At 41.6% G+C, this 22,455-nt stretch overlaps 1 protein-coding gene across 30 annotated transcripts in view; it reads right to left on the reverse strand.

Annotated features, from left to right (window-relative positions):
* Nucleotides 1-22,455, reverse strand: part of PRKAG2 (protein kinase AMP-activated non-catalytic subunit gamma 2) — a 280,128-nt gene that overhangs the window by 17,241 nt on the left and 240,432 nt on the right. For all 30 annotated transcript variants that reach the window (XM_070264151.1, XM_023638732.2, XM_070264170.1 and 27 more), the window contains 5 exons: nt 13,950-14,031; nt 12,790-12,848; nt 4,897-4,942; nt 3,123-3,177; nt 1,939-2,065 (listed from right to left, as the gene is read on the reverse strand). In XM_070264151.1, coding sequence (XP_070120252.1) covers nt 1,939-2,065; nt 3,123-3,177; nt 4,897-4,942; nt 12,790-12,848; nt 13,950-14,031 — 369 coding nt within the window. The remainder of the gene's footprint in view (nt 1-1,938; nt 2,066-3,122; nt 3,178-4,896; nt 4,943-12,789; nt 12,849-13,949; nt 14,032-22,455) is intronic.

Below are 22,455 nucleotides of genomic sequence, written 5' to 3' on the forward strand. Positions count from 1 at the left end.
CTATTAGGTCACCTAGCCCATGTCGATGCAGGACAACCCGTTCCACACTGCACGCTCAGGCTAACTGTCCCCTGTCTCCAGGGCAACGCCACTGTTCTCAGAAAACGATCTCAATTCAGTAAAAATCAGGTTCTGAAATTTATTTAAAATTCTGTGTTTTTTATCTGAAAACCTCTGGCTGACTATTCCAATAGCATGACTCTAATTACCATATTGGCCCAAATAGAAGGCAGTACTGGCAGAAGCAACCTCCCCTACTTTCTATAGAAGAGAAAGATGCCAAAGGCCCGACAAACTGTCACTCCTCCTGCGGCAGTGGCCGTGGAAATGGGCTGGAACTCCACCGCGTACCACCTGGGGGACTGTGCACGCTTCGCCCTCCGAGCCAGGTGCCTCTGCACAGAGGAGCTAAACACTGCCCGAGAGGGCCGGGCAGGGGGACCCCGCGGAGGCTGAGGGGGCGGCTGGCTGGGTCAGATGCTGCTCCACCACTACCAGCAGTGACAAAGTTACTCAACCTCGCCTAGTCTCTTCACTGATAAACGGGATCCATCAAAGTACCTACCTGAGAGGGTGGTGGCGAGGGTTAGCTTATCGTGTGAAGTGCTTAGGACAGTGCTGGACACAGCGTAAACGCTAAACGGTATTTCGCTCTCATGATTAACGTGATTTCAAAATTATTACTCTAAGGGGTAAATGGGCTTAGAGCCTGGCACACGGGCGCCCTGAATACACAGCCCCGCCCTGGGTCCTACTAGGCCTCGTACTGAGGCAACTGCATGCGCAGCAAAAGCCGACCCAGAGCTTGTGCACGAGAGACACGAAGTCCGAACAACAATACCCGTCCATCGCTAATTCTCCTTCCCTGGATTGTCTCTTTACCAAACTTCATGCTTTTTTGAAAATTGTACTTCTCCTTCCTACCTTTTGCTTAGCATTTATTTAAACATGAAGAGTGTTATTTTCACATGTAAACTATTAAAATATAGGACTGGTCTGATGGACAAGGTATTCTTCCCCATCACTAAACCCTCTGTGCTTCTGTCCAGCAGAGTGAGGCCGCGTCCCGGGAGCAGCCGCCCTGGCTCCTCGGCATCACGCTGCACGCTAGTTTACCTCCTTATTTGAAGCTGTGGAGAAGGAAAGCGGAAAGCTAATTTGATGTAGGTTTTTAATGTCTATTATATTCTTAAAAAAAAAACTTCAAATGATCTCTTCTGAACCATGAATGAGGCCTCCTACTGGTTCTAGTTGGCCAATTACTTATAACCTCAAATTCAGTGCATGTAATTAAAAGGAAACAATTAAAGATCTCTGTAAACACTCTGGTCCTTCTGAGCCTCACTACTGCTGACCAAGAGGTTCCACGTTTTGGATGATTATGAAGCCATCTCATTCCAAATGCAGCTGAGAAAACCTACAGATAAATATAGCCTAATTTGGACCAACATGGTATAGTCTCTAGCCAAAATTTTATTTGCTTTGGGTTTTCTATCACTGCTGCAGTTAATAAGAAGATAATCCTGGGGACAGTATTTTTCGAATCTATGTTTCTAAAAGCATGATATCAGTAAAGCATCATAGGGTAATTTGCTATCTATATTGGCTCAATTCATCTTCTGTAGTAGTTTCTTAATCTGACTTGCAAATTGCTTTATTTCTGCACATATTTTAGGTGATAAAATATTCTAATTTACATAGAGAATTCCAAGTGTTTTTACTATTTTGATACTTGCACTGAAAGGTGACTGCTTTTCAGTTGGAATCAACTTTGAGAAAGTACAATTCAAACAGCAGCAGGTTGAGAAACTGAAGTTTAGAAATGGAGACCTCAAAATTAACAGTTTCTTCTACTGAGGTAAGAGGAGCCAATTTACTTGAAGTAAATTAGTTAAAGTAGATGCAACTATGTCTTTAGAAACACTAAAAACTACTTACAAAAAGCTGGAGGAACTTGAGGATTCTTTTGTGGGTAAGTATATAAAGTGCATTCCCACTGATAGGGTCAATAACTGGCAATCTGTGGATTTTATTTTTGATCAACGAGTATACAGCATCGAAGAGGCTGTGGGAAAAGCCATTAAAGTTGTTAGGAGGCTTTAAGGAAAAATTAGAAAACTTTGGACCACCCCTGCTTTAAAAGAATTTTCAGTGTTTTATATCACAATAACAAAGGTTGATTGACTTGAAACAGCGTTTTGGAAAAGTTTTAAATTGGAGATCTCAGCAAATTTTTTAACTTTTCACAATCTTTGTTAATAAATCTCAAATATAAGTGTGAGCTACAAATCTCTAGGAGAGTTTTTTTAATAGTGCTTTAATAGTTTAATGCTTTTATTTGAGGAATGACAGAAGCTAACCCCTAGGAAAGCTAACAGATGACAACATGAGCAGAAGAGGGGAGCGGTGGCGTAGCCCCCTGGATGGGCCACTCTGACTTGATGCAGCCTGCTGGCTGCTTCCTTGCTTGGCTAGCCCACCTCTGGCCTCTGCTGTGACCACCAGCAAGGAGGCATGGTGGGGGTATCTGTTTGTTAGGACTTGGAAATGAAATAATGTAAATCGATACTCCACTTTTTCTTGCTAGTGCTCTAGAGTTCTAAGAATGCTTTCTCATTAATGTGGAAATGTATCAGAACCATCCCAGAAGGCCTGGATCAAAACAGACGCGCTAGAAGACTACTGAGAGGAGAGCCCACTCTTCTGACCACCTCTGGACACATGTCCAATAAAGACTGACTTTTCAACTTCAGGGTATGTCAGAACCACTGGGGAGTTGTTTCAACGCACAGTCCTGGGCTCTACCCTCCAAGGACTGATTTAATAGGTTGGGGGTGGAGCCCAGGAACCTGCAACTTTAACAAGCTCCCCAGGTGGTTTCTGTGGCAGGTAATCTGGACTTTAAAACTGCTTAGTATGACCATCTTCCTAGTCCACCACCAATCCTTTGGACCAGCAATGGCTGTGATTTCTATTGTCTTAAATTGACTGAATCTAGTATTTGGAATTAAGGAGGCTGGCCCCTATCTAGATAAAAAATATCTATCAATCAATCATGGTAACAAAACAGATGAATCTGAATGAATGAATGTTTTCAAAGGAGAAAAATCTTACAAGTTTACCTTGCATCTGGAGATATATTCACTAAAGGCTTAAATGTTTCTTGTAAATAAAGCTCTGTATTTATAGAAAGAAAATATGCAATTAGTAACGCATTTGCTGTTCACAATTATTACATAAATTAAAATACACTTCAATTTACAGATAATAATTAGAAGGATTAAAAACCCAAATCAAATATATTTAATTTACTGAAAACTGTTGTGTCAATTATAGTTATGGCTATTTTAAACAACTTCCAAACTGTTTTCAGGATGTTGCCTTTGTGGAAAAATTAGATATTTAAAAACAGTACTACAACAGATGTTGTAAAAATCAGAAGAGAAGTCAAAAAGTCTGATAAAAGAGCAATAGCAGCAGAGGTCACTAGAATGCTGCCAAGTTACTATCGCCCTCAAGAGATGAAGCATTTATGAAATCCTTCAAAACTAGTTTTCCTAAGTTAAAAGATAAAATAAAAGTTATAATAAACTTTGTTCTTTAAATGTTCTTAAGTTCTATTTTACCAAACTAATGCTCAAAGTCTGCATCTTGGGCATCTTTCTACTACGTGGAAATTATCTTATTAAAGATTATCTGTAATTACTTGGCTTTGCTGAAGTTTCTATACAGAAGGAATTCAAGAATATCTTGACATTGTTATTATTACTACTGAATACCATGTAACCTCAAAATGTAAATATACTTAAATTTTGGTCTAACATTACTCATACAGCAGAATGTGATAAGAAGTACCTGTCTTGGTGTTAAGTTATATATTCACTTCACAATAGGCAGTGCTAAAATATGGACCCCATGTTGACTGACTTTGTTTGACTTGATAAAGCCGTCATAAATCAAACACATCACTCAATAAAACTTCCAAATCACACGGAAGGAAAAGAGCCCCCACCCCCTTAGAGAATTCCAGCAGATGTCCAGATGGTGCAGCCAGTCACAAAGGCTGCTTATCATACCAAGCAGATTACGGGAAGTACAAAGCTAACCTTCAATTTTAAAGTAAAATTTTCCTTCAAATGGTCCCTCCATTTCTATCCAGGCTCTTCCCTGAGCTCCCCTCAGTCTCAGACTGAGCTCCTCAGGGATCCCGTCCAGGCTTGGACCCCTGATATCCCTACTGGCATGCCCTCTGCCCCCTCTCCACCACGCCAGCGTGACAGGTCTCACTAGGACAGAACAATTTCACAATCGTAAAATTAGAATTTAAAAAATGGCTCCATTTCAGAAAAGGGTATTGTGATGATAAAGGATGAACTTAAATGTTACAAACAAAAGAAAGCAATCTTGAAGTCATTTTCATGTTATTTGATCCAAATCATCTACTTTAAGGTTCACTTGTTTTATGTTTCTCCATAATTTGTAAAGAAATAATTATTAAATTTCAATAAGAACAGATCCTTGCTTTTGCTAATCTTAGGCACTCCTCTGGTGCATTTCTCATCCAAAGGCGAGTTTGGGGGGAATCCTTAGTAGTGAACGTGGCTTCACTGCGGGGTGGAGACTGGGGCACTGGTCAGCCTACTCATCTTTATCTCCCCAGGCTTTGCAGACAGAACTGTTCTAGGCTGTCTATAAATGTCTGTTAGACAGAATGGATAATGTTTATAGTGGTATGGCATACTATCAAAAGTAAGAGAGAAAGAAAGAAATGCTTTAATGAACGTATTTATTATTAACCAGAAAGAAAAGGATCTGTGAAATTAAAACATATTTTATAAACTAAGTAGAACTTTTCCCCCTGATATTAAAAGATTTTTAACACCCAATAGTGCTTACCCCTCCATGTTTCAATCTTATGTTCCTCTAATTCATAAATCTGTACCTGAAAATAAGAAAAATTCTTTTTTACAAATATTAACACATACAATAAGAAAAAAAGAAATTCTTTCATAACTGCTGCTGAGTCCCATAATTCAGCAGATGGAAACAGTCAAGATAATTCAGAATATTGGAAATATATGTGAGAAATATAAAATGCTCTACATTTCTTTGAAGATAAATGTTTTTATAAACTTGAAATATAATAAACCAGTATAATACTATATTTTCATTAATTTAATTTGAAAATTTCTGATACACTTAAATTTTAAAACATACACACAGACATATATACTCTTTCCTTGGTTTTGAGGATACAGAAGATTCTTAGCATCTTGAATTTAAAAAAGGGCCACTGGTTAAATCATGTGCTAAAATTCAGTCGTTAGGTCAGTTTGTGCTGGACCATAGCAAGCAGTCCTCTCAGAGCAGAAAGGGTCAAGCGCCTGGAAGGGCCAACAGTCACAGAGCAGAAAGGGTCAACCGCCTGGAAGGGCCAACAGTGTGCGGTAACACAAAGCCATTTGGGAGCCGCTCAGCTTTGTTTCAAATCTCAACACCAGCCTTGCCTCTTCTCAGCTGCTATTCTTGTCCAAATTACCTAACCTCTCTAACCATCTCTCCCTTCCTCAACAACTGCATCAAAAGGCCCTCCAAATTCAGCTTCTGTGAGGAGAACATGAGAGACATGAGAGTTCATGGGTTCAGATCCCGGGCACAGACCTACACACCACTCATCAAGCCATGCTGTGGCAACGTCCTACATACAAAATGGAGGAAGACTGGCACAGATGTTAGCTCAGGGTCAATCTTCCTCACCAAAAAACCAAAACAAAACAAAAAAATTACACCTTAGGTCGCATTCTCCTGGGACTTGTGGGGGACATCAGCAATAAGAAAACCTGGCCTCCTCTTGAAGCTTAAAATCCAGCTGGCAGGAATATTATGACAGTCTATGTAAAAACGTCACTGACAACTCCAGAAAGAATATATATCAGCTCATATCTAAAAGGTTATCTCTGCAGGGATGCAGAGAAAGAAGAGATGAACAGGGGTCAGGCAAGGAAAATGGGGTGGAGGCAGATTCCAGCCTGGCCCTGCACCACGGGAGGGCTTTAGGGAAACGGTGAAGGCCCGGAGAGGAAACAGACTTCCTCGTGTTCATGGAACACAGACAGGAGACCAGCGTGCTGGAGGACAGGAGTGATGGATGGGTCAATGACATGGCCTGATGCTGACTTAAGCACCCGATGCGACGGCGGGCTCCAAGTCTGGGAGAGAAGGTTGGGCCAGCACTGACAGGTGTGAGCTGTGGACGATGGGAGAGAAAGCTCGGAGAAGCTGACTTTCATGGCACTGGGGCCAGATGCCAAACCAAGTCTCAGGTGGTAAGTTAGGTCTAACGCAACGACTGTGGGAATACAAGAGCAACCGGAAGGAAGAACCAAAGGTTTAGACATTAATCAAATAAAGGAAATGGAGATGAATGAAGAAATAAAAAGCCCCCCAATTTTGATGCTAGGTGACTGAATGATAATCTCCACAACAGAGAATAAAGCCTGACTGAGGGTAAGGGAAGATGAGGATATGGTTTTAACAAAGTCTAAAGTAGAACACACTGGTCTAAGTGTCCCTAGGAAGTTCTGAGATGAAGCCAGTGCTTAGCCGAGTGGAGGGTTCTCTGCTCTCTGTCTGTACAACCCCTCAGCTCTTTAACTATAGTCACCATCATGGACATGATTCAACTAACACAAGGGTCTATTATGAACCAGGAGTGTTTGGCCCTGGCACGATGGGAATGGTGTGTATGTGTGTGCGTAAGGTACAAAGATGAGTAAGATCCAGTCTCCACCTCAAAGAACTCAAAATCTAGCAAGAAACTGAGATACTCCTACAACACCATTTCTCAGCCATGGCACTACTGGCATTTTAGGCTGGATGTTTCTTTGTTGTAGGGACCATTCTGTGCACTGTAAGATGTTTAGCAGCATCCCTGGCCTCCACCCACTAGACACCAGTAGAACCACCCCACCCTTCCTCCAACTATGACCAAAAATGTCTCCAGACACTGTCAAATGTCTCCTGGGGGGCAAAAATCACTCCCAGTTGAGAAACACCGCCTTACAACTAATCAGAATACAATATGAAAAGTGTCATAAGGTTATTAATGGGGGAGCACTGAAATAGTGACTAATTCTGCCTGAGGGAGACTAATATAGGGAACTCTCCATCTCTACGGTGATACTTGAGTGGGACTCTGAAAGACTAGAATTTCAATGGGCAGGGACTAAGGACGGGAAGGAGAATGTGAAAGTGAAGTTAAAGAAGTGGATTAAGATTTCCAAAGAAGAGATGTCACACAGAAGAGCAGAGAGCCCTAGGCCAAGCCTTTGAAAATACCTACAATGAGGAGGAGGAAGAAAGAGAAACTTAACGGATCAGGTTAGAAGGAGAGGAGAAACAACAAGTATCACCAATACCGAGCGTGAACAATATTCTACCAGGCTCTGTCGAAAGGTGGAGAGGAAGCAACCACTGGCTCTTGAGTACAAAATTTAATGGTTAGGAAAAAAGGTATCTAGTGTCTGTATTTGTGTAAATACAGTGGTTGATAAGAAAAGTAGCAGCCTTGGTTCTCATTATAAAGAGCAGTTCTTTCCAAAACACACATGAAAATTATTGTTTAAAAGTTTCATTTCCATTTTGTAGAAAATCAACCATAGAAAATTTTAGAAAGAAGTTTAAGCTCCCATTATCACTGAAAATTCAATAGGAATGGGGTTTGAAAATAAGACTGGCAGGGGCCGGCCCTGTGCCCGAGTGGTTAAGTTCGTGCACTCCGCTTCGGTGGCCCAGGGTTTCGCTGGTTCGGATTCTGGGCGTGGACATGGCACCGCTCATCAGGCCACACTGAGGCAGCGTCCCACATGCCACAACTAGAATGACTCACAACTAAAATATACAACTATGTACTGGGGCGATTCAGGGAGAAAAATCAGGAAAAAAAAAAGAAAGAAAAGAAAATAAGACTGGCACTCACTGAAGGAAGAATTAGCAAATTTAAGACAGATAACAGAAACTATCCAATCTGAAGAACAATTATACTAAAGACTGAAAAATGAACAAAGTCTCAGAGACACGTGGCACACCATCAAGTGGTCTACACACACGTCACTGAAGTCCCCGCTGGGGGGAGAGAAGGAATCAGACAGAAAAAGTACTTGAAGAAACAGCAGCCAGAAACTTCCCAAATTAGGTGAAAAGACAACTTAGAAGATCATGGAAACTCAACATTCTTGGAGTAGGAGAAATACAAAGAAAACAACACCTAGGCATATCCCAGTTACCACTGAAATCCAATGTCAAGAGAAAATCGTGAACCAGAAAGAAATGGCGCATTACGTAGAGGAGACAGGATAGAAACTTATATTGACTTCTTATCAGAAGCATTGGGAAGCCAAAAGACAACCAAAGTACATCCTTAAAGTGCTAAAGAAAAAAAACACCTTAACTCAATTTCTGTAAAACAGCAAAACTGCCCTTGAAAAATGAAGATGAAATAATGACACTGGCAGGGGAACAAAAAACTGAGATGATTCATTACCAAGAGAACTGGACTACACAATGCTGACAGGAGTTCTTCAGACTAAGGGACATAACACCAGATGGCAACTCAGATCCACAAAAGAATGAGAAATGAAGAATGAACCTATGAAGGTTAACATAAAAAACTGTAAACATCTTTTCCTCTTACTCTTCATTTTGTTTAAAACAACAATGATAGGGGCAGATTAAATGAAACAATATTTTATGCAAAAAATTCAATATTAACTCTAAATAGATAGCGCTAAGTGGAAACTGATACTGAAATCCATACAGCAACCACAAGAAAACACTGCAAAGAGGCATGCCTAAAATATCAAAAGAGCTCTATCAGCCATGATGGAGTAGATAAGACCACACTTAGTCTCCTGCTGAAAAAACTAGACAGTGGGAAAAAACATGTGAGACAACTGTTTTCAGACAGACAACAGGCAGGACAGGACTGTTATCCTAAGAGAAGGGAAGCCAACAAACGGAGCCCCACAATCGCCTCCTCTCTCTGGAGGCACTTTCTGGACCGTGGCGCAGTCAGCCGGCCCTGAGCAGAGCACAACAGTCTCACTGAGTTGTGGAGACAGAAGTCAAAGTCTGGGCGACTGAGCCAAATGGAATTTGCAGGGCAGAGCACCAGACAAGAGGGAGGTGTTCAGAAAAAGAAGAGAAGGCTGCACAGAGATCTCCTTTAGTTTTTAACTGAATACGAAGCTGGGCATGCACGGAGTGCAACCACATGGGGCCAGGCAAAGACTTACACGGAAAGACATCTGCGTTCTGAGCAGTCAGAGTGGAAAGTACTTGCTGAACAACCAGGGAATTCCATGGAGATTCCAGAAGTCAAGCAACTAAACCAGTCAGAGTAAAGAGTAACATCCTAACAAAGCTTAAAAACCAGCCCCCCAAGAAGCACATGAAAAAAGACACTCAACATCATTAGCCATCGGGGAAATGTGAATCAAAATCACAAGATATACCACCTTACACCCACTAGAATGGCTATAATCAAAAAGATGGACAGTAACAAGTGTTGATGAGGATGGGAAGACACTGGAACCCTCATACACTGCTGGTGGGAATGTAAAATGGTGCAGCTGCTGTGGAAAAGTCTGGCAGTTACTCAAACAGTTAACATAAGTTACCATATGACTCAAATTCCACTCGCAGGTCTATACCCAAGAGACACGAAGACTTATCTCCACAGGAAACTTGTACACAAATGTTCATAGCAGCATTATTTACAACAGCCCAAAAGTGAAAACCATTCAGATGTTCATCAACTGATGAATGGATAAGTAAAATGTGGTATATCCATAAAAGGAAATGTCATTTGGCAATGAAAAGAAATGAAGTACTGATACATGCCACCACATGGAGGGACCTGGAAAACATTACACTAAAGAAGCCAGTCACTGAGGACCACACGTTGTAGGATTCTATTTCTATGAGATGTCCAGAATAGGCAAATCTAGAGAGACAGAAAGCAGATTAGTGGTTCCCAGGGTTGGAGGTGATGGGGGGTTGGGACGAGGGTCCCAGCTAAGGGGGGGTGGAGTTTCTTTTTGAGGTAATCAAAATGTTCTAAAATTGGTTGTGGCAATGGCTGCACAAGTCTGTGAACATACTAAAAGCCACTGAATTGTATCCAACATAGTATGCGAATTATATTTCAATATATGTGTTTTAAAAAGCCTCAAAAGGATCCAGCTGATCTGCAAGTCCATTACCAGCCTGCCAAAACAAACTCCAATACTCTTTAAAGGAAGACAATACAGATATTCAACTACATAACATTAACAATGTCTAGCATCCATTAGAAATTATTAGATTTGTAAGAAGCAGGAAAATGTGAAGCAGGAAAAAAGTCAGTCAATAGAATCAGACCCAGGATTCTGGGCCTACTGACAGAGATGATGGGATCAGCAGAGAACTGTAAAACAACTAATATAATATATTCAAGGATTTAAAAGAAAACATGAACATACGGAGAGAAATGGAAAATATAAAAAAGAATCAAATGGAACTTCTAGAGCAGAAAATACAACATCTGAAAGGAAAAAAAAATTAATAGATTAGATACTGTGGAGGAAAAGAACAGTGAAGTTGAAGACACAGAAATAAAATATATCCAAAATGAAGCAGAGAGAAAAAATACAGGCAAAAACCCCACAGAAGTCTCAGTTGAGTAACTGGAGTCCCCAGAAGGGGAGCAGGGGACAGAAAAATATTGGAAGAAATAATATTTAAGAGAACGGAGAAAAAGAATACGATAATCTCAATAGATAAAGAGAAACCACTTCACACAATTCAACAACCATTCATGATAAAAACTTCTGGCAAACCTAGAAAAGAAGGAACATCCTCAACACAATAAGGGGCATCTATGAGAAAACTATAGCTAACCTCATACTTAACCGTGAAATACTGAATGCTTTCCCTCTAAGATGGGAAACAAGGCAAGGAGGTCTGCTCTCCTGACTTAAACACTGTACTTAAACACTAGCCAAGGAAATAAAGCAAGAAAAAGAAATACCACGTTCTCAGATTGCAAGGCTCTGCCAATTCTCCCCAAATTGATCTACAAACTCCCAATAATACCAGCAGGTATTTTTTCTTTTAGTCATTAAGAGACCATGGTATTGGCACAGAGAGAGATAAGCAAAACAGTGGAGCAGAAGAGATCCAGCACAGACCCACACTTAAGGTATTGAAACAATTCTGTAACTAAAAAGAAAGTCCTTTCAATAAATGGTGTGGGTATAACTGTCTTTATTCACAGGCAACGTTACATACAGAGAAAAAGTCCTAACAAACGTACAAAAAAGGCTACTGGAATAAGTGAATTTTACAGCATAAATGGTCAATATATAAAAATCAATTGTGTTTTTACATACTAATGATAAATTCTTAGAAAATAAAATGAGCCATAGCTTTCACAACAGCATTTTTCTGTTCATAACTAGAAAATGAGGTGAAATGTGGAGGAAAAAATGTGCCCTCAAGTAGTAAGAAACACTTTGGGCTGTATATTTAGACATAACTGTTTTCTAAATTTTGATTTAACTAACTACTGCTGAGATTTGTCATAAGAGGCTAGTGCATTTTATCGAAATATATCCACTTAATAATGATACTTGGGCTGATTTTGCTGGTCCAAAAGCAGAGATGCGACTATTATAAGGAAAACCAATATTCACCTGCATTGGTAGTATTTAAGAAATCAGATAGATCATGTGAAATAAATATGGAATACTTACAAAATCTTTGCTAAAATGTCCTTCTAAGAATATGTCTTATGAAGAAACTTATTTTTCCATTTTAGGTAGGAATTTAATTATTGGGCAATACTGACCATTATATGTAAAAACAGTTATGAATTGGATTGTCTTTTACCTTTTAGATACCCCAAATAGTACTAGTTAAAGAAACAGAGTATACAATTCTGTCCCTCCCCACCCTTGCCAAAAGAACAAAAACAAAATAACCCAAAAAACCACAAAAGCCAAAATAAAAGCCAAACAAGCTGGCAGAATAAAAAAAATCAGTGATGGGAAAGGCCGTGTGCAGCTTCCAAACTCTGCTCTGAAAAACAGACCAGGGACCAGGAGCTCTGCCACTTCAGTTAGCCAGCAGCAGTCTTCTCCTAACCACCAGAAAAATGTCAAAACTGAATTTCTTCAATTTTAAGTTTTACTTCTTGAAAACCACAGAGTCCATTCAGTCCTTGCTATAAAATATTGGGGTAATAACTGCATGAAGCTGCACCCACATCAACGGGCCAGTGAAGACAAGGCCCAGGGCATCCTCATCTGCAGAGGGAGGCCTCTCTGGTGATGGCGCCTGGACGAGAGTGGTGCAAGGGGCCTCCTCCGCTCACGGGTCCAGGCAGAGTCTCAGCACCACAGCAGGCCCACAGTGCCATACAGATGACAAATTTAGCGAAGCTTATAGAACATCTAGGCAATAAATTAGCACACAGAATTCCACACACTCGAGGGTTTCTGAGAGCTCAGTAAGTAAGGTATTGCCTTTTATTTTTCCCGAGACTGCCTTCTTCAAGCTTCAAATATAGGACTAATTTACACCGGGGTTCTCTGCACATTACAGATATTTGGCAAAATCAACCACCAGCACTGCTAACCCCTCCTACCAAAAAAGAAAAAACCCACAAAAATCTTAAAATACACACAGCCCTACACACATACATAGAAATGCGCAGCTCCAATTACTGACATAAGGGTTTCTGTCACTTACCATGGGTGATTTATAGTATCTATGTAGTATATTTATGAAATCTGTAATTGTTAGCATTCCTGGAACAAAGAATTATATGTTAAATATGCAACTATGAAAACTTATAAGAAAAATTTCAAATGACGAGCAAACCAGAAATATTCACTAGAAAAGCTCGAAAATATACTTTTAAAATATCAAGCAGTTTAATATATTATTTAAAACTACTAATCTGTTAATTAACTACACCAAACTAAGATAGGCAAATTTAGCTGAAATTGAACCTGACAGCAAGTACAATGGAATTAGTCAGAGTATTTGGCAATTCAATGCGAGAAAACTTACTGATTGTTATAAAACATCACACAAAACTTGCAGCTAAATGTAAATAACTTGAAATACTTTAAAATAATAAAGTATTCCATAAGCTTTAGAAATATGATACTTCTGGGGCACCTGGATTGTTTCCTGAGAAGCATTCTAAAAACAGCGGTTTCAGTAGTCACTATTCATTACGTGTGTACTATGAACCAGACACCAGGGCTACAAAGATGAAGAAGATGTGACCCTGCGCCCCGAGGAAGTTGTAAACTAGAGGGGGAGGCAAACGTAAACTGGTAACTTCAAAATAACGTGAGCCATACTGAGGGAGACGATATGCATTGTCTACTAGAAGTTACAAGATGAAAAATTATGCAGTTTAGGTATTGTGAGTTACACGACATCTTTAATAGTGTAACAAGGATTTAGCAAGGCCGTCAATCACACTGACATCATCTCATCTGCCCTGTCAAACAGGTGTTCAGCAGAGAGGAGGCAGGGACAGAGCACAGGCATGTACGTGTGAGCAGAGGGCACCGACAGAGCGCTGTCTGGCGCAGCCTCCGCAGCAGAACCGTCCTGGGCTCGCAGGAACGGCAGAGGCACAGAAGATCCTTCAGAGAGCCAGAGGGGATAAATCGAAAGAAACAGTAAATAAATATAAAAAGGAAACTCAATAAAGGCTCATACGTGTTTTGAATTTACTAGCGGCCCCACCTCTGCCAGGATGAAAAGAATGTTCTTTATTTTGGTAACATGTTTACTAGGCTGAATTCCAAACCAGCACCTATTAAAATACCTTGGCTTTCTGCTTGTAAGCTTTCTCCTTCCAGATTTTTCCCCGGGCCCACAATGCTTACCTACAAAACTCTGCTTTTTACTCTCCCACAGCGGCGCTGCACGAACACCATTGGCTACTAAGGCAAAGAAGGCCTTTTTAACCTGAAGGCAAATAAGAGAAACAGAACATACTTTTAAAGTCCTTATATCAGGGAGAAAAATTCCTTCAACTAAAATATTCAACCAAATCTTACCAGTTATCTTCAATGTTAAATTTTCTAAGTTTGATAAATTAAAAATACATTAATTTGTTAACATAAGCAAAAGTGTTTTTGTATTATATTTAAAGGCATATGGGAATTGGAGATTATTTTTTGAAACTGAAATAATGCAATTAACTTCAAAAACTTTTTTCTTAATGTATCTAAAGACTCTTGTACAGAGACTTTATATAATTAAAACCATATATATTGGGCCAGCCCCGGTGGCCTAGTGGTTAAGTTCAGCGTGCTGCACTTTGGCAGCCTGGGTTTGGTTTCCGGCTGTGGACCTGCACTGTGGGCCTGTTATGGGTCAGGCCCTGTTCAGAGTACGTTTACATATGGTGTCTCACTGAACCCTCATGACGAACACGCCTCTACCATGACTGGTAAAGAAGGCATCAGAGGTGATGATTTATTAAAAGCCAGAAGCTCAGGGCTGAAAACGATCCTCTAAACACAGAAAGCAAATAAACACAGGGACAATGGTTCCACTTTATTAACAACCGAAGAACTTAAAATTAAAGCAAATTTAAAGTATCATGTATAGCTGCTAAATAAGCCAATATTTTAAAATTATAGCACCTAATGCAAGTGCTATGGTAAAACGACTGGTGGCACCATAAATCGTTAGGATATTTTTTGAGCCACAGGCTTGTAACAACAACCACAAAAATATTCATACCGTGTGTGCACTAGCTTTTTCCCTGTTGAATTACTTACACTAAAATTTCAGGAGCAGGATGCTTGAATCAACGGTGCTCAATTTCTAATATTCAAAGTAGCCCCATTTCTAATATTGAAATTGGAAAAATATCCACCACCAACAAAAGAAAACTTGTTAAATCTTGGCATACCAATGAGAAACAATTATCAGATAGTATAATTATGAAGACTATGTTGAAGTAAAAAAGAAAAAAAAGGCTTATGGCAGTGAAAAATGCAGATTATACAATTATACATTATAATTATAAACTATGTGTTTGAATGGAAAAGATCAAAGACAAATAAGCAAAAAATTAAACTGTATATTAATGAGCCGGGACAGTGAAAGTTATTTCTTTAAATTTTTTTTTTAATGCTGTGGCACAGTTTTCCTTTTAACTAAGAAAGATGGGGCCGGCTCCGTGGCCGAGTGGTTAAGTTTGTGCGCTCCGCTGTGGCAGCCCAGGGTTCGGATCCTCGGTGCGGACATGGCCCCGCTCATCAGGCCACGTTGAAGCAGCATCCCACCTCCCACAACTAGAAGGACCTGCAACTAAGATATACAACTATGTACGGGGCGGGGGGGCGCGGTTTGGGAGATAAAGCAAGAAAAAAAAAGATTGGCAACAGTTGATAGCTCAGGTGCCAATCTTTAAGGAAAAAAAAGAAAGAAAAAGGTTATCTTCTCAGCCACTATATTCTAAAACTCCTTGTTAACTTAATGAAATAATGAAACTATTAATGAACTTAAATGTTAACTTAATGAATAATGAAAAGAAATGAGAGGATTACAGGAACCTAGAGCTTCAAAGCAGACTAGGAATAAGAAATCAGCACCTGTTTACGCCCTTACAGTGACACATTTTGCCTTTATTTAGGATGACTCAAGTAGGTGCCTGGTTCACCCACAAAGGAGTACAGGGACGGCTGGAGGGTAAGGCAGATCTCATCAATTATCTTTTACACTCGGCGGAGTCCAGCACTGTGTCCTGAATATAGCAGGGATCCTATCTACGGGCTGAATGGATTAGTAGAGAACTGGGAAGAGGAGGTGACTAGAGCCAGTCTGCTGACACGGGAGAGAAACACTCCCTAATCAGCACCTATAAATCGATAAAATATTTTTTGAACCACAGCTTGCGTCAAGAATCATAAAAATATTCATGCTGTTTGTGTAACTAAACGGCATCCAGGGACGATGTGCCAGTGTGAATGGTCTGCTCTTTCTACCTGGATGATGCTCCGGGAATCCTTGACTGTGGACCTAGAAGTACTATAAAAAATTATGGAGGAGAAGTCACAGATACACAGATTTTAAAACAAATACCTGCTTAACTTGTTTTTCTAAACTTGCTGGAATAGGAAGGGAGTGGGGGCATTTTTTAAAACCATAAATTGCGTATTGTTTTCTCCAAAATAACAGATTTAAGAGAGAAAACCAGTGTTAAAATCATTCATCAGGATCATTCATAAAACTGTAAGTGATCACAGCTGTTGAAAAGCCATTCCAGAAAGCTCCGAGTTTGGCCACAATGAAAGAGCTGAGAACAACTATACAAGCTGGACAAAACACACAGCTCAGTACTTGAAAGCACCGAGTGCAGCGCACAGGAAGGATTCAAACAGCCGTAGCCCCCGAAAGAGAAGCAGCCCAGGAACTGAGCTCCAGGGGCACCTGCAGCTTTTCTGAGGGCATTTCCCAAATCATCTTCAAATAGGGAAACTTCAACAGAAAACTGTAATCTACCAAAAAGACTCAAATAAAACCCAGGCAGGATGAATACAAATAAAACCACGTCTAAGCACATCATAGACAAGACGCTGAAAATGGAATCAAAGAGAAAATCAGCCAGAGAAGAAAAGACATGTTAACTTTCTAGGAGCAAGAATCAGACCGAGGGTGACAGGAACGTCAGCACGGGTTAATTCTAACACTCAAATACAATGACTGTTCTTTCAGAAACAGAAAGAGCCCCTGCCGTCCCACGATAACCTCTCCCACCAATCTGCTACCTAAAAGCTCTCAAACAGCCCTGAATGCTGCAAAGCTGCTCACCGAGTCCGCAGACCGCTGTAAACCTAAGACAAGGGGAGGCCGGCCTGCGCTGACGCTGACGCTGACGCTGACGCTGACCCTGGAGGCGGCAGGGGTGAGGCCGGCTCGGGGCGTTCAGATGGCCCACGTGTGCCAGCGGGTCAGCACCAGGGAGCTGGTGAGAAAACTCCCAACGAAGCAGCCCAACGGCCAAGAATGGGATGAATTTACTGTGAAAAGTGCCATCACTTCTGCAAGAGAAGAGAAAACCATCGAACATGACGGAAAATACTTGGAGTTCATCTCCTCTTCCTTTCAACAGGTGAAGTTTCGAGACCGACTAAACTCCAACTTTTTGTTGGTTCTGCTACTGAGCCCTCTCTCAGCCTCGACATTCTCGGTTATAAAATGAGACCGGCAGGTAATGCTTTCCCCAGAGGGTACTGCGTGATTAAACGGCCTGTATGTGAAGATATGCAGCCTGGCATCAACACTAAGAGCCAAAAAGAATAACTGCTTTAATCTTGCATCCTGTACTGACGCCACCAGAAGCAGACAGAGGAAGATTTACTGCTTTAATTTCACAACCACATGAACCACTGGCACGCCCACACATCATGGAGGGAGTCACAACTCCACCCTCCAAAGATGCAATATCATACTCTAAAGCGGACGAGATGCACTCACAGCGCCTTAAGAACGTTCCAGAATGTCCCCAGCTCAGGAACCGTGCCCACTGCTCTGGTGGTTCAGCTGCACCTCCCTCCCAAGAATGATGCCTTCAAAAACCTGGCTTTCTTAACAACACGTGTCTGGGGTTGTTTGCGGAGCAACTTAAAACTCTATATAGAAAATTCTTCACAACTACAGAAGGCACAGGGTGTTACCAATTAACCCATAATTAGGATAAAAACAGGACTGGCATGTAGTTCTAAGCTGCAGGAAAAAGCTCTCAGGGGTCTTGAATACCTTTAAAAACTTGTCTTTTCAACTGAGATGCAATTTGCTCTGTTATCAATTTTAAAATTGACTTTTTAATAGAATTTTCAAACAACCAAATGTTATAATTAGATAAGTGAAGATGGAAAACAAAATTTTAATACAGAAATGGTTTTCAAAATAGTAAGCAGGCCTCAGTTGCTCTGAGAGACTCTGGCAATCTGACGGCAAGCGGCACATCTGGGCTCCAAAAAATGGAGATCTGGTTCCTCTGACGCTTCGCTGTTCTCTACACAGTTTTACCCTGATTTTCAGTAATTAAGTTGATTGCAGGACTTTTAAAATTAGTGCTGATGAACAGCTAAAGCTCTTTATAACTATGCAATTTGGTTTCTTACTCAATTTTTACATCAGAGCTTGTCAAATGGGCTCAACTCCTGACGGCATCTCTCCCGTTTTTGATGGCTCTCCACTGTGTGAAGAAGGGTCCACCGTCTGGGCACCTTGTCCCAGCCCCTCCATAATCCAGCCCTAGCCTGCCCTCTGCAGCTCAGGCAGACACGCTGAACTCATCTTCCATTTTTCTGCCTCTGTGTCACAATGTTCCTTCTACTTCAAATGAACTTACCTTCAACTCTACCTATTAAAACCCAATTCAGCTTTAACTTTTAACCCCACAACAAACCTACCCATGTCACTCCAATCACGTTGAGATTCCCTCCTCTGCTCCCACAGTACCTAAGTTATCCCCTTTCTGTTACTTCTGGAGTCCCCTTTGTGATTCCTTAGGTTTAAAAACGGCAGAGGAAAAACATTTCTGACAACTTTTCCTCTTGAAAAGTTACCCCCAAACTACAGGGAGTATAAACTGGAAACAGAATGACCTATGAGAGACCCGAGACCAAAGCAGATGGAGAGAGGGTACTGAGTAACAAAGAAGAGCCTCGTGTGGGGAGGGGTTGGGGGGGTCAGGTGTTGAGAAGCAGACTGATCTCTCCCTGGACACAGAAGACCCAAGGCTGGAGGCTCTGGACACTCTGGGAGGGGTGGGAACAGGGTACAAAAACAAACAGGAAGACTGTTTCAAATCAGGTCATAACCAGAGCCACCCACCAACAGCATCAACAGATTATTTTCTGGAGAAACTGCACAAGAAATACAACAGACAGACAGGAATGTGTGGGGGCTTCCCGTGAAAAAGATGGCGGTCCCACCCCTCTTCAGTGAAACCACGAAGCAAGAAGCCCATCTGTAAACACAGTGCGTCTGCTCAAAGCGCTGGTGCTCACTCTTAATTATGAGCACGAAGCCAAGACTCACCAGCCACTCGACAAAATCTTGAATGTTGAATTTACCCAAGTTCTAGTTTTAGATGTATCTTATTAGAAGGGTTAAGAAAACAGAAAACCTCCCCAAAAGTAGAACAAAAAGGCAAAGAGAGAGAGACACAGGAGAAGAATATTAAAGGATCAACCAGGGGGCCCAAGATCTGCTGAGTGAAGTTCCAGAAGAAAGAAAACAGTAAATTACTGAAGAAATAACATGGAGAACAGAGACCCAAGCAACGTGTGCATCAGGTTCAAAGGCACGTCACGTGCCCAGCACAAAGAGTGAGAGAAGACCACAAGGAGGCACATTAGCATGAAATCCTGAAGTACCAGATTTAGAGAAAACCCCAAAGGTTTCAGAGGGGAAAAAAAATCACATATAAAAGATGGAGATTAATAAAATAACAAATCGCAACAGATTTCTCTTCAGCTACACTGGAAGCCGGAAGCAATGGAACAATGCCTTCAAAATTCTAAATAAAAAGTATTTTCATTACGGAATTCTATACATAGTAGTCTACAAATTGAGTAGAAAGGATACAGATATTTAAAATTTCAAGTAATCACTTCCCATGCATCTTTTCTGGGGAAGTGTTATGGACTGAATGTTTGTGGTCCCCTAAAATTCATGTGTTGGATCCCTAACCCCAAATATGATGGTATTTGGAGGTGGGGCCTTTGGGAGGTGATTAGGTTTAGATGAGATCATGAGAGTGGGACCCCCACGGTAGGATTAGTGTTCTTCTAAGAAGAGGAAAACACCGGAGCTCACTGGCTCCATGCTGTGAGGACACGGTGGGAGGAGGGCACCCGTCTGCAAGCCAGGAAGCGGGCCCTCACTGGGGAACTGAATTGGTGGGCACGTTGATCTTGGACTTCCAGCCTCCAGAACTGTGAGAAATAAATTCCTGTTATTTATGCACCCAGTCTGTAGTGTTTTGTTATAGCAGCCGAGTGGACTAGGTCAGGAAGCTGGCGGGGAATGTGCCCCACCAAAAAGGAGGGAACAAATCAAAGCAGAAAAGGTGTAGAAAAACAGAAGCTCCAATGAAGGAGAGGGTGAGGTAGTTCCTGGGATAACCAAATGAAGACTCAGGTGACAGTGACGAGCAGGTTAGAGTGACGTGTCAGGGTTGAGCAGGAAGACGGAGAACCCAGCGGCAGTGGCTCCAAGGGTAGCTAAAAACCTATCCAACAAGGCTGACTGAAAATTCTATCGAGAAGTTAGAAGGTGTGAAAAGACTTAGATGGTCAAAGAAAATAAAACAGAAGAATTCTAAACTCCAGGAATAACAGTGAACTGTAGAAACAAGGAAATGTAACCGCAGTGTCCACTGGGCTCACCAGTGACTGACAATGACACAGTCAAAACAACGAAGGCAGGCCAGGAAGGTCTTAACTGTAAACTGAGAAACAGTTACACTGGGAAGACGAGGGGAGGGCGGAAGCAATACAAGGAGCAAAAACAGCCATCGACCGAACTAGGAGGTAAAAAATGCATAAAATTAATGAACTGAGGTAAGACGGCAGTATATCTAGATTTAACAGCTGACCTGGTTGTTTCTGAGGAGTATGACAAGCGCATAAGGAACAGGGACAAGAGGTTTTTATTGTAAGCTTTTCTGTACCACTTGACATTCAAAACTACTCATGTGTACGTCTTTGGTCAATAGTCCGTGGAGCTGGTGTGTCCCCTCCCCAGCGTAAGCCTGTGGAGGGCAGGGCCATGTCTGCTCATCTGCACATCCGTCACTTCTTAGCACAGCGTTTCGCCTCCAGTTTTATTCTTTTCTGGAATACTGATATGCTATCAGTTCCTTTGTTCTGGATACCATCTACTTATTAATTGGTCCTAAGAATAATTTAGCTTGTTGAGTAATCTTTCTGGATATTGATTATTATTGGCCACCCCTCCTGGTTTCAAGTCATCTGTAAATTAGATGATGCCAGCAACAAAATCAATATTAGAGTCATTGTTCCAATTGTTGGTGAGCTTAGAGTAAAAGAATCCTATGGCATCCCACCAGCTTCTTGGCTTAGGTTCCCTAGAAAGCAGAGCCTGGCTTGCGCATTGTTTCTGTGGGAATGTGACCCCTGGAGGAGTGGAGGACAGGAGTGAAACAGGTGAGCAGGTGAGCCAGCATGTGGATGAGTGACTGAGATGGCCACAAGTAGGGGAAGACTGACACTTAACTCCACCAGGATCTTCTGAGGACCATCCACCCTGAGGGTGCAAGGCGGAGGTGTTTATCCACCGGCTTCCGTCCTCTGTTGGTTAAGGAGGCTGAAGTATGCCACGGTGGTCCGAGGCGAGCTGCCGCCTGACTGCAACTGCAAGAGGCGAGTGTGGCTGGAGTAACAGGTGGCAGGAGAAGATTTTACAACAGCCACAAGAGGTATCCAATACAACTAGAAACCTTGCTCCAGACTGAGATTTAATCAACATCCTTTTAAGGTCCATAACGAGCCATTAATTCACTCGCTGAGCTGCCAAACTCTACTTCTGTATCTTATCCATCAGGATATCACACAAGGCTCTGTCAAGGGTCTGGCTGAAACCCAGATATGCCTGTCATGGAATTACCACATCTATGGAAAGTCCAAAAAGGAAATCAGCTTCATCTTCTGTGACTTTTTTTGGGCCAATTTATGATAGGCTCCTAGAGATTACTGCTTCTTTTATTTACATTAATAATTCATTCAAACATCTTACCTGGGAGTGACACCACATTCCACACCCAGTTTTTTGAGGAATTTACATCTTTCCTTTCCTCTCTAGCCTGGGTCATCAGACTAATATCCACAATTCCTCCAACATCACTAACAGTTTGGCAGTCTGCTTTCTGCATCCCCTCATTACCCTCGAGTGGGATTCACCTGGATCAGAAGGCGCAGTGGCTCAGCCCACAGGCACCCTCCCATAATCTTGATAGCTATCTTGGGCTGTAATGTCCTCTAATCACCATTTACTGTACCTTTTCAACATTTTGAAATCACTTTCCGTGATAATGAATAAGTACAAACGGAGCCACAGAGACCCACCTGCTCATGATCGGACCGAAGCTCGGGTCTTGAGCAAAAGGCCTGGCCCCTCTCTTTTCCTTCTAAGACAGGCAAGCACCGCGCCGCCTCTACCTGCGCATCTTCATCCAACCCCCAGCTGAGACGACCCTGGGCAGCCTTCCTACTCACGCCCTTCTTCGAGCTTATTTTCAGTTCTATGCTCTTCATTCTATATTTTCTTCCTGTTCTTCCAAAAACTCGTGCTTGGCGAACAGCCACTTATTTGGATACTTGCCTGTTTCCTCTTCTTGGCATT

This window comes from Equus caballus, chromosome 4 (genome assembly GCF_041296265.1).
Source record: "Equus caballus isolate H_3958 breed thoroughbred chromosome 4, TB-T2T, whole genome shotgun sequence".
NCBI lineage: Eukaryota > Metazoa > Chordata > Mammalia > Perissodactyla > Equidae > Equus > Equus caballus.